The sequence below is a fragment of the Acipenser ruthenus genome, chromosome 16, assembly GCF_902713425.1.
Source record: "Acipenser ruthenus chromosome 16, fAciRut3.2 maternal haplotype, whole genome shotgun sequence".
In the NCBI taxonomy this organism is placed as follows: domain Eukaryota; kingdom Metazoa; phylum Chordata; class Actinopteri; order Acipenseriformes; family Acipenseridae; genus Acipenser; species Acipenser ruthenus.
Window position 1 is genome coordinate 12834496 of NC_081204.1, and position 12486 is coordinate 12846981.

Here is a 12486-nt window from a genome sequence, read left to right on the forward strand (position 1 = left end):
ATCTAATTTATCATACTGTGAATCTAAAAGAGCATTATTCTGCACAGTATGTGCTGCATGCGTGTAAGTACTTTGTCCTTGTGTATTTTTTGCTCAAATGCTTGCGTTGGAAAACTTATTTATCTATATTGTAAATCATTTTTCAGTTTTGGTTGTGTTCCTTTTGAACTTGTGATGCTTTTAGTAATTTAGTTATATTAAAATTACAAACAATTTAAGAGTGTAAATGCATTTAAATTATCGGGCTTATACATTTCATTTGTCACACGCGTTACTTGGATATTGGTTATGAAACTTGTATAATAAATAGAATTATTTAAAAAAAAGAAGCCAGATTGTGTGTGTGTGTGTTTTTAAAGCAGACAAAAATCAACTCATATGTAAGACTTAAATATGTATTATAATACAGTTCACAATCACAAGGGAAACCTCAGTGGGTGCATTTGCCTTACGTTCCACTACAAGAAACAGTTCACAATCACAAGGGATACATTACAGGGATTATAGGCAATTAATTTTGACAGGTGTTCTACCTGTAAAGTGTTGACTAACTTCTTTCTTTTTATTTATCAGTCCATGCCACAACATACACTAATGCAAGGTTTTAAGTTTACTGGTGGGAAATATTTTATTTTGAACACTACAGTCGCATTGTGGTACTGCACAGCATAAACCTGTTACCTTATATAACAGAAGCAGTGCTGCCTTGACATAGTTTGCCAAGGGTGAATTAAATGAAGATTATTTTCTGTTTTAGGAAAGTGTTCTTGAGTGCCTCTGGATATCCATATAGGATTGACTTTGGGAAACCACTGGGGGACGGGTTGAATGCATTGTCTGTACAGTTGCTTATTCAGTAACTAAAGGTGAGTATTTATATTCCTCTGAGTACAAAGTCTGACCCTATGAAAAGAGTAAAACAAATGTAACATTATGAAACTAGCAGCTCAGGAAATGGAGATGGTTTTATTTACATACTTGCCTCAAAATATAGATTCATGGCCTTATAGGGGCTGTCTTCCTAATAGTCTCCTTCCAGTTTAATGACTGGATGTGACACCCAGAAGTTGGGGTTGCAGATGACAATAAGCCCAAATTGGTACAGCCCATGTTTTACCAAATGCTAATTACACACACGTCTTCAGATTAAAACCAACAGTACAGTAAATTAGGTTTTGCAATCATTTGAAATCTGCTTTTAATAAGTATGTTTTAAAAAGATGAGAACTTGAATGTGTTTCAAAAGCTGATTCCATGTACATTACAGTTTCACATTGAGGAGTTTGTATATAAAGCTGACTTCATGTACATTTTGTTTTAGACTAAGCCAGAAGATGGATGCCATTCCAGTATTTTCTCAGCTTAAATCATTTGTGCAGTGGGCTACGGGGCACAGCAAAGGGGCTAAAGAGACACAAGCTCATTTTTTGAAGCTCTGCCCGGTGGTATCCCAGGGCATATCAGCAGTTCAGGCGATCATGGGCGATGAAGAAGGTGCCAGACAAACACAGAGTTCCTGAAAGGTGTAAATGGCATGGTGGATTCTGTGCCAGTTGTTGGACATGTAAAAGGTACAGTCAATTACATATGTGGTGACAAGGAAGGTGGTGATAATGCTATGAAAGCTGCATCCCATACTACAGGTGTCATTGGGGGAGGGGTAGGGGGTTTTCTGATCGGTGGTCCAGTGGGAGCAGCAGTATTAGGAGCAGCGGGGGGAGCATTAATGGACGAAGTTATTACTATAGGTGAGATTGCTGTAAACGGCAAAAATGCCAAGCCATATGGCTTTGTTGACAATGTAGTCCACATTGTGAAAGACCCAAAGAATGGAGGCAACTATGTAGACCTGATTGGTGCTACAGTTATTGATGGTGTGGCAGGGTATGCAGCTGGGCAAGGGACAGGAAAAAAATGAGTATAAATTGGATAAAGGAAAGCTTGCAAAAACTGTTGGAAAAAATGCTGCTAAACAAATCATAGATGCTGGAGACATCATATCATAGATGCGTGATATTCATTCCAATAATAATATAAACAAGAACAAGCCTCTTGTGTTAACAAAAGTCAAAGACCTTGAAACGGGCAAGACTTTTGAAGGTCATAATAAACAAATACGCCAGGCTATTAAGAACAAGAACCACATGACAAATGGACCATCAGAATTACAAAAGAGAGTATCTGATGCCAGGAAGGTAATGAACAGGAATCCTACTGCATGTGCACAGCACCAGGCCTATAATGGTTTATACGCAGAACGTCCTGATGCTTCACCTCGTGAAATAAGAGGTGCGAGTGTCAAAATGGACCGTAAATTAAAAAGGCCAGTTATCACTGAACGTTGTAGTAATTGCAAGGAGTTTTCTCCTGCTATGGGGTCAGTTCCTACTGATCTCTTGCATGAAACAGCTGTTCCAATAAGAGTGAGCTTTGGCGAAGCATCTGCTGCAGGAGTAGGTGTCCATGCTTTGAGTAAGGAATTTTAGATCACTTCATAAAACATTCTAAATTCATTCATAATTAAAGTACAAGGTATAACAAGAAATTACTAATACCGAATGTGGTTGCTGTCCCCCATTTTCACTTCAAAATGCCAGCTCACCCGTGTTCCCCGCGTATGAGCTTGAGATATCCAGCCAGTCACCTGATTTCACCTGGCAAACTTCAGCAAACGAACCCAGGAGTATGTCATGTCCAGTTGTAACCTTGGGAGTCCTTGCCATGGTGCCCCCCAGTCAAGATCAGCAGTTTATGGTCCTTTTAGTTTAAAGTGTATTGTGTGATTATCCCAGGTTAGGAATGTAATCCCCCATGAAGGGGATATAGTGGAGGCGGTCACATCTACTGTATGTCAACTATAAGTCTCTCCATATATCTGGAAAAAATCTGATCCATTTGTCATGCAACATCAAATGATCAGATTCTGGGAATATAGGAGGCTTTCTGTCTGTCCGTATATCAGTCCATCTGTGTGTCACACTCATAATCACTTTCATTCATTCCTTATACTACTTTGTACATACAGTTGATATATCTCTTGGTCATCAATTTTTTCATCATACCAATAGCTCTAATGTTGAGCGGGGGATGCATGTTAATGACATACTTGTCTGTAAAGTAAACTAGAATACTTAAGGACAGCTGTCTGAAGCTGAAAAACATTATGCATGCGTGCTTACCTGCATGCTTATCAATATATCTTAATTAATTAATAGACTGGCCTGGTCTCCATGACAACGTAGATAACATGAGGCCCTAAAGTGAATCCCAAATTCTCAAGTAACTGGTCTTCTGTTTTGTTATTGGAAGTAACTGATATGGGTGCAGGTTTGTAAAAAGGTCTCAAAGTCAGAGACAGGGGCCACTGTGTGTTTGGACAACATGTCTCAGACAAAAGAAAAGAAGAGCAGTGAATAACAACTGACAATATCAATAAATATAGAATAAATTAAACGGGCGTTAAATTAATGTGCCATGGATTCTAATTAAAAGCAATATATCTTAACAGATTGATAAAGAATACATTACAATTTTGTAATATCTTACAAATTAGAATTCACTGGATATATTTGATACCGTACTGACTCATATTTACTGTACTTGCTTATTGTTTTAAAAATATTAATATTCCTATAGAAAAGACCCATATGAATGTTTGCTTTTACATGTAATTGATATTTACACTGAAGCTGAAATATTACCTGAATATTATCCATTGCTGAATTTAATGTACTGATTCATGCAATTTTGATACTAATTTTCTTTTCTACTTTTGTACCGTATTACTTTACTAACTTTTTGATGAAATTCATAAACGATATAACGTTGTTGTGTGGTTTATTGTTCAATTCTGTTTGGTCTTGACCTGCTCTGGGAGAAATGTATATTTAAGAGTGCTAATTAAATTAAACCATTACACATTGACTTATTATCTTTATGTATCTAAACACCAGCTCTCCCTACAGAAGTAGCACTTTCATTTTATTTAAATTAGTTAATAATAATACTAATAATGGTTATCATTGGGTATGAATAATTGATCCTATATCCCTCACCATGGTTAGAGACTTAACAGACGACAACTTTTTATTGTCAATTTATGTAAAAAACAAAACAAAAAAACAATATATACATCTCACACATATAAAATCGACATGTTTCTTTGCAAATGTAAAATATAATCCTGATTTATAAAAACATAAATAAAATCTTCAAATATATATAGATTAGATATATAGATATAGATATATATAACAAGGAGAGTTTTCACAATTAGATTCCCAGCTTGTCATGATTTTCCCACAGCCAGGCATGGTATTTGTTCAATTTGTGGTCTTGAGGGTCAACCTAAAAAAAAAAAACAAATGTCTAATAGGAGGCTGTGTGGTTCAGTGGTTAGAAACAGGCTTGTAACCAGGAGGTCCCCTGTCAAATCCCAGCTCAGCCACTGACTCACTGTGTGACCCTGAGCAAGTCACTTAACCTCCTTGTGCTCCTTCTTTCAGGTGAGACGTTGTTTTAAGTGACTGCAGCTGATGTATAGTTCAAACACCCTAGTCTCTGTAAGTTGCCTTGGATACAGGTGTCTGCTAAATAAACAAATACTAATAATACTAGACTGATTACTGGCTTTAATTATGGGCAAGGAAAGGACCTGCATATTTAAAGGGGATTTACAGTTTGTAATTGAAAATAACATTTCTGAAATGTGTTCTTGTCTTTACTATCCACATGTTCTCACTGCTGTTCTCCAGCTCCCTGGCATGTTGCACTGAGCTCTCACGCAGAGACGTTGCAGTGTGACAGAAACAAAGACTGCACTATAGAACAGCCAGCGACAAGATTTGTATTTCACTCTTAAAATCTGAACTGTGACCAAACCAACTTGTTTCATATAATCTAGTTGACACAGTTAACCTGAACCAATACTTCAAGTGCAGTAGAGAAACCAGGACCCAGAGCGAGACCCTTCTTCACACAGAGAGTGGTGAGGGTTTGGAATGGGCAGAATCACTGGGATCCTTTCAGACCCCACTTGACAAAGTTCTGAGATCAATCAGCTGCTAGGAACCGGACAAGCTAAATGGGTCAAAATGGCATCCTCTCATTTGTAAATGTTCTTATGAAGTCAGCCAGTGCAAGCCCTGAATCAGATTTTTTTTTCTGCAAGTTTTCACTATGTGAGGATCCAAGGCTCTGAGACAAAGGTGAAACGGACTTGTTTAGTCTAGTTTAACAGCCCTCTCTTGATTTCTGCTTGTGGTATTATGCACATATTTCGAGGTAAACTCTTGCCACACTGCAGCGTCAGTTTCAGTTGGATTCTGAGGAGCCGCTCTTGGCAGTGAGCAAGGCCTCCTAAAGGGCTGCACACACACACTGACAACATGAGGGGCGTGCCATCATAACAGGGACATCTCATTTACTCCACCACACACACTGACAACATGAGGGGCGTGCCATCATAACAGGGACATCTCATTTACTCCACCACACACACTGACAACATGAGGGGCGTGCCATCATAACAGGGACATCTCATTTACTCCACCACACACACTGACAACATGAGGGGCGTGCCATCATAACAGGGACATCTCATTTACTCCACCACACACACTGACAACATGAGGGGCGTGCCATCATAACAGGGACATCTCATTTACTCCACCACACACACTGACAACATGAGGGGCGTGCCATCATAACAGGGACATCTCATTTACTCCACCACACACACACTGACAACATGAGGGGCGTGCCATCATAACAGGGACATCTCATTTACTCCACCACACACACACTGACAACATGAGGGGCGTGCCATCAAACAGGGACATCTCATTTACTCCACCACACACACTGACAACATGAGGGGCATGCCATCATAACAGGGACATCTCATTTACTCCACCACACACACTGACAACATGAGGGGCGTGCCATCATAACAGGGACATCTCATTTACTCCACCACACACACACTGACAACATGAGGGGCGTGCCATCATAACAGGGACATCTCATTTACTCCACCACACACACTGACAACATGAGGGGCGTGCCATCATAACAGGGACATCTCATTTACTCCACCACACACACTGACAACATGAGGGGCGTGTCATCATAACAGGGACATCTCATTTACTCCACCACACACACTGACAACATGAGGGGCGTGCCATCATAACAGGGACATCTCATTTACTCCACCACACACACTGACAACATGAGGGGCGTGCCATCATAACAGGGACATCTCATTTACTCCACCACACACACTGACAACATGAGGGGCGTGCCATCATAACAGGGACATCTCATTTACTCCACCACACACACTGACAACATGAGGGGCGTGCCAACATAACAGGGACATCTCATTTACTCCACCACACACACTGACAACATGAGGGGAGTGCCAACATAACAGGGACATCTCATTTACTCCACCACACACACTGACAACATGAGGGGAGTGCCAACATAACAGGGACATCTCATTTACTCCACCACACACACTGACAACATGAGGGGCGTGCCAACATAACAGGGACATCTCATTTACTCCACCACACACACTGACAACATGAGGGGCGTGCCATCATAACAGGGACATCTCATTTACTCCACCACACACACTGACAACATGAGGGGCGTGCCATCATAACAGGGACATCTCATTTACTCCACCACACACACTGACAACATGAGGGGAGTGCCAACATAACAGGGACATCTCATTTACTCCACCACACACACTGACAACATGAGGGGAGTGCCATCATAACAGGGACATCTCATTTACTCCACCACACACACTGACAACATGAGGGGCGTGCCATCATAACAGGGACATCTCATTTACTCCACCACACACACTGACAACATGAGGGGAGTGCCAACATAACAGGGACATCTCATTTACTCCACCACACACACTGACAACATGAGGGGCGTGCCAACATAACAGGGACATCTCATTTACTCCACAACCCCTTCGCACTTTTTCAAAGCTTGGTAACATAATAGAGTAAACGTCCATTGAGAAAATTCTAGAAATAAAAAAGCAAATCTCATTATGTTAAAACATCCCTCGAATGACCAAAACAGCACACACTTAAAGCTAAAATACAAGAGTGAAGCAGAATATGACCCGATTCATTCCAAATCCTATTTCTAACATTGCTGATTTTTTTTGTTGTAAATGCCCCTTTGTTTAGGTATCTGTCTTGTCTTATCCTTTCATTCTAACGTTGCTGTTTTTGTACATATGAAATGTGTTGTATGATGAAACCCATTGGTTAACGTTACTAACCTGCCTCCATTCATTGACGCAGAATATCCTATAGGAATCATTTCCATATTTTCCAATGCCGTGCAATTCAATGGGATACTTCCACTGCTTAGTCAGGTATTCATCTGTAATGCACAGCACATACAGCTTTAGCTGACAGCATCTTTCCACAAGCACTCCGGGGGCCTCTGAAGAACGAGGCTTTCTTGAGAACATCAAGGTATCCAGAACTTATCAAAATGTAAGGTAAATACTTTTACTGATGATGACACTGGCCAAAGCATGTGTCTTTCTGACTTAGTTTCTTAAAGGCTGGTTTCACAAAACTCAATTAGCACTAATCTGGACTATCTTACCTTAAAAGAATATTAGATCATTTCAAGGTAAATAAATAATGATTACAGGGATGGAAATAAGATTCCTATTGCACAAGCTCAGATGTTTCTTATTAAATTCAAAGTAAAACCAGGAATGGATCAAACTGCTATGGAACGGGACTCTTCTTTCCATCCCTGAACTAGCATTGATTATTGTCAGCCAAAACAACTAATCAATCATTTTGGTTTATTTATTATTGCTTAAAAATTGATCATTAAGATTACTGGTAGAACATTACAGCTCTGTAGTAAAGTACATGAATTGGAGATTTTGAGTTTTGAGTTCCATTCAAAACAGGCGTTAGGCACTGTTCATTCCTCAAATTATCTGGATTCAGATAGTCCCTTAGGTCCAAGTTTTGTCTAAAGTGAGTGCTCAAAAAAATCTAAAAAAAGAGTTAGTAATGTTCAGCCAATCAGAAGCATCCAGCAAAAAGGTTAGTTTCACAGGTACACAATAGAACTACAAGACACCGAGTACACAAACATCCCTCTTTACTGATACTGAAAGCATGTTAGACAGTTTGCAGTTCAAACATTTTAAGCACACCAAACTTGCGTCCTAGACGTTTGGCTTTATTAGCTTAAATGGGACTTAATGTTTTTTGTACTTTAAAGATTTAAAGCATGGATGCGAAACTTGTGTACAATGTGAAAGCAAGTTAAGACACAGATTACATTTACACTCAAGTTTCATCTTAATGCCAAATAACAGAACCTGAAACGTGACTCCTAAGAGTCTGTCTGTGAAAATGCTATTGAAGATTACAAAGGGTAGGTAATCAGGCACGTCAGTGATGTAAGGATATCTATAAATACACTACCTGAAAATTTCACCATCGCTTTAGCTCTCAGTTCATTCAGACCCAGAGGCTTCAGCAGCTCTGCTATCTCTGTCCAGTCGGTGCTACGAGTGACTTCAGGGGATGGGTAGCGATCAAGGAACTGCCACAGAACTGGGATTGCCATCTTACCTGAAATAACAAAGCAACAAATACAAATATGAACCCTTTGAAGTAATCTACAGCTGTGGTCAAACGTTTTGCATCACCTTATAGAATTAACACATTTTGCTTAATAAAGTCAAACCTGCTGAACAGTGTTACGTTAACATATTGAATTACACATATTTAACGAAAAACTGACAAAGATTTGACATTTTAAAATCTAACATGAAATACTGTATTACTATTATGCCTTCCGGTAGACTTTTGGGATATCATTTTGTAGTTTCTTTGATTACATGATGTTAAATAAAAGATCAAAATGATAGTTTATTTTTTATTTATTTTTAATGGTCTCAATCCTAAAATTCTATGCAATGCAAAACTTTTGACCACAGCTGTAGAGACACTGATGCCCAAAGAATTGATGCATTACATGTATTACCGCTGGTTTTATTGAGGAAAATGGTGGCAATCAGAAGTTTCCAAGGATCATGGAAAAGCGTTTCTTGTACCAGATTAAATGGAGAGCGAGGCGGGGTCCATTTCCTGAAAGCTTTACGCCTGGGTGGGCTTGGAGCTAAACAAAAAGAAAAAACACTTGACTCAGAAAAAACCCTTTATAAACTGAAGGTCCATTTCGAGGAATCTCTTTACGGTCATATTACCTTCTTTGGTGGATTTGCTGCAGAAGTAGAGGCTTGTCTTCCGTCTCTCTATTTGTGTTTTCAGACTAAACTCCCCTGCTGAAGAACAGAAAGTGACTCGATCTATTACATGCATATAAAGTGGAACGTACTGCTCCAAAGTTTCTTTGGAAAACATGTCAATACAGCCTAGGCCCAAATGACATTTCTGAACTTAACAATTGGCGTTCATAAAAATACTCTTTTCTGTTGCATTGTACTTGACACAGGTAACCTGGCTTTATTGTGGTTCTGAGGGTCAGCCTGTCCTGTTTTAACAGACACCTCCACACTAAAAGGGATCTGTGTCATTGAAGGAGGACATCTTTAGATCTCAAGTTATGTCATTCATCCCACAGAACCAATCTAAAAGCCAAGATGCCCTGATGCAACTGAAGGAGCTGTGAATTAGTAAATGGAAAATCTTCATCCAGTATTTCTAAAACAACTAGTTTCACAGATCCCGATTAGCCCTAATTTTGAGCCCCTTGCGGAAGAGAAACCTTCACGCAGGCGTGGCTGTTTGTTATTTTGTTGGCTTATGAACGGCCATCATGCATTTTGTCTCGCTCAACCCGGGTCAAAGCGTGTCGACCCACATCCTGAGATGGGTCGTTGCGACCAGGATCAACCCCGGTATGACCCAGGTACCTGGTTTCAAACTAAGCGGGATTGTGACCCGGCTATGAGTGCCAGTGTGCAATGGGCAAGTATTACCTGAAATGGCTCAAACTGCTGTATTTCCAGCTTACCAAAAATAGATGGATGGGCTTTAAAACATGACTACATTTTCTATTTACCTTGCTGTGGTCTCACCGATGTAAACCTCTCCGATGAACCCCCCTTCTCCCCGTGTTGGGGCACGAAACCAGTTTGATCTGACCCTAGCTCAGTGGAGATCTCCTCAGGCTGAGTGATATCGGCAGGCTGAGTGATATTGCCAGGCTTCACTTTTAAAGGCTCTGCCTGACTCACTGGGGAGTCTGCATTGGACTGGATTTCATTTGAGTACAATGATTTTAACAATGTCCCTTTTAAAAGCCCTTCTCCCTTTTCTGATTCTTTCAGAAGTTTTTCTTTTTTGATGCCTCTGGAGTAGCTTGTTCTCCTCATCACCCCAGCTTCACCACCATGGACCACCACCTTCTCCTGCTGCGTGGCTGAGATTTTCCTTGCCGTCTTTCTCAGCCCCCCAACTGAACCTGTCCTGCCCTGTCTTCCCCTTAGCTTCCTTGCAGGAGTTTCTTTTGCCGCAGAGTGTCCACGTTTAGTCTTTGTGCACAAGTTTCCATCAGCTCCGCTTTCAGGGAAAACCTCGTAGCCTTCCACGCAAGCCGGAGAGAACGCAGAAGCCAGTTCACTGAAAACACAACTTTCAGACCCTCCCTCCGTTACACACAGGGCGACTTCTTCGGTTTCCACAGCAGTGTCACACTGAACTTTCAAGTCTTTATTAGAAGATTTGCTATCTTTTCTTGCAGGGTTTGGTAAGGCATTACTCCTCCCAGGTACGGTGAAATCAAAATCTGCTGCTGTTAGTTTAACCTCTTGAATGCTTTGAAGATAGACCTGAAGTGCAGCCCTGGATCTGAACTTCTTTCCTTGTGGACTAATGGAAATAAAACATTCATTTTACAAAATATGAACTGACCACTGCAGTAAAGCAGTAACAGACGTCCTGGAAGCCATGGCTTTCTAACAGAGATTTCTTTAACCTAGAGCAGTATCAGATATGCTTGTATCACATGTGCTACTTTAAAAGCTGCACATTTGAGGCTAATGACAAAATGGGTAAGATTAATGGAATCATTTTGTTCTAGTTACTATAACTATGACTCCTGACTATAGCGTTATAAAGGGGGAGCACTTTAACTGATACTAGCTTACTCCAATGAAAACAGCAGAGCAGTAAACTAATCAAACATACCAATATGTATACCTAAACACGTTTCTACATATTCTTCAGTACTAGACATCCAAAATCCAATGCTTGCTCATCAGTGCTTGTCCATTTTCCAGTACCTGATTGATCCCATAACTTTATCAACACTGCTTGAGTCTCCCCATGACTTTGCAGCCTACCTGATCATGTATGCGTCATACTTTCCTGCAGTTTTGCCAGACTTCCTCTGCCTCACCACCTTCACCCATCCCAGAGGGGCTTCAGGGCAGCGGTCAGCTTCTCCACTGGAGGACTTGCTGTGCCCCTCTTCATGTCCAGGATCTGAATTCACAGTCTTCCCTTCCTCTGTTCCAGTTTTAAGGCAACCATCTGTTTTTTCTTTAACCTGGATCATTCTTTACTCTGTGCTAGAACTGCACAATACAAGCAAAGCACAATGGTTAGTACTACAAATACAGACAGGGGGCAAAACCCTATCCACCCCATTAGGAACTTGACATAGGTCCCTTATTTTGATCTCTGAGTTTCCAGCCGGACTAGGAACACACCTGTACATTACACCACTACATCTGCAAATAATTCCACAGCATATGTATAAAACAAGCTATATAACTCTATTAAATCACATCTGTCGTTTTTGTTTTAAACAAGCATAGGGGGCTGGTGTTCTTATGCAAATGAAAAAAAATGTTAATAACGCTTTCTGATTCCAGAAAGCATACAAGCAAGAAACTAAATTGTAAATGCACATGTATTTTACTATCGTACATATTGTAATCTCTTCCTTAAGCAAAGTCACAAATAATTGCAATGCTAATGAGGTTGGTGTCTGCCCTAGCTGCTGTACACAAGTTTTTTTTTTTCTGTTGCACAATGCATTTGGTAATTCTTACACACGTTACCGCACTAACTGCTGTGCAAGTAGGTCGTCACAATAAGACAGAGATAATCTAAAATATAATAATTCCAGCCAACTATAACATGTGATTCTGCATTTCACCATAGCAAGTACTGTACGGTTTGTTTTTTCATATAAGTATTGTGTGCATTGTTTGTTCTCTGTTTTGCAATCATTTCTAATTTCTCACCTGGCTATGCCACTCTGCAGCCATTGATGTGCACCATCATTAACCGTTTTGGGAAACAAACCAGGAATCGGTACTTTCCCGAACTATTTCTTACAGTAGGAACGATATCCTCGGTAACTTCGGTCTTAGTCCAGTCTGGTGGTATATAAACATTGCTGTTATACGCATGCTCACCGCAGTCCGTCAGT

General features: G+C 40.3%; 1 protein-coding gene across 2 annotated transcripts; it reads right to left on the reverse strand.

The window, feature by feature from the left end:
• Nucleotides 1–3632: 3632 nt before the first annotated feature.
• LOC131697740 (methyl-CpG-binding domain protein 4-like) lies at nucleotides 3633–12461 on the reverse strand. 2 transcript variants are annotated; one of them, XM_058988850.1, is made up of 8 exons: nucleotides 12299–12460; nucleotides 11390–11623; nucleotides 10108–10916; nucleotides 9290–9367; nucleotides 9067–9201; nucleotides 8502–8651; nucleotides 7322–7425; nucleotides 3639–4347 (listed from the first exon to the last, which is right to left on the reverse strand). In XM_058988850.1, the coding sequence occupies exons 2-8, from the start codon at nucleotides 11602–11604 to the stop codon at nucleotides 4273–4275; spliced, it is 1566 nt and encodes a 521-aa protein (XP_058844833.1). In that variant the 5' UTR covers nucleotides 11605–11623; nucleotides 12299–12460; the 3' UTR covers nucleotides 3639–4272. The 2 variants fall into 2 exon arrangements, with proteins under 2 accessions (XP_058844834.1, XP_058844833.1); XM_058988851.1 differs by lacking the exon at nucleotides 9290–9367 and having other exon boundaries at nucleotides 3633–4347; nucleotides 12299–12461.
• Between the last annotated feature and the right edge of the window lie 25 nt (nucleotides 12462–12486).

Coding starts and splice junctions, on each gene's coding strand:
- LOC131697740 (XM_058988850.1), bottom strand. CDS start 11,604: ATGATCCAGGTTAAAGAAAAAACAGATGGTTGCCTTAAAACTGGAACA. Junction 10,917..11,389: donor TATGACGCATACATGATCAG/GTAGGCTGCAAA, acceptor TATTTCCATTAG/TCCACAAGGAAAGAAGTTCA. Junction 9,202..9,289: donor CAGCAAATCCACCAAAGAAG/GTAATATGACCG, acceptor CTTTTTGTTTAG/CTCCAAGCCCACCCAGGCGT.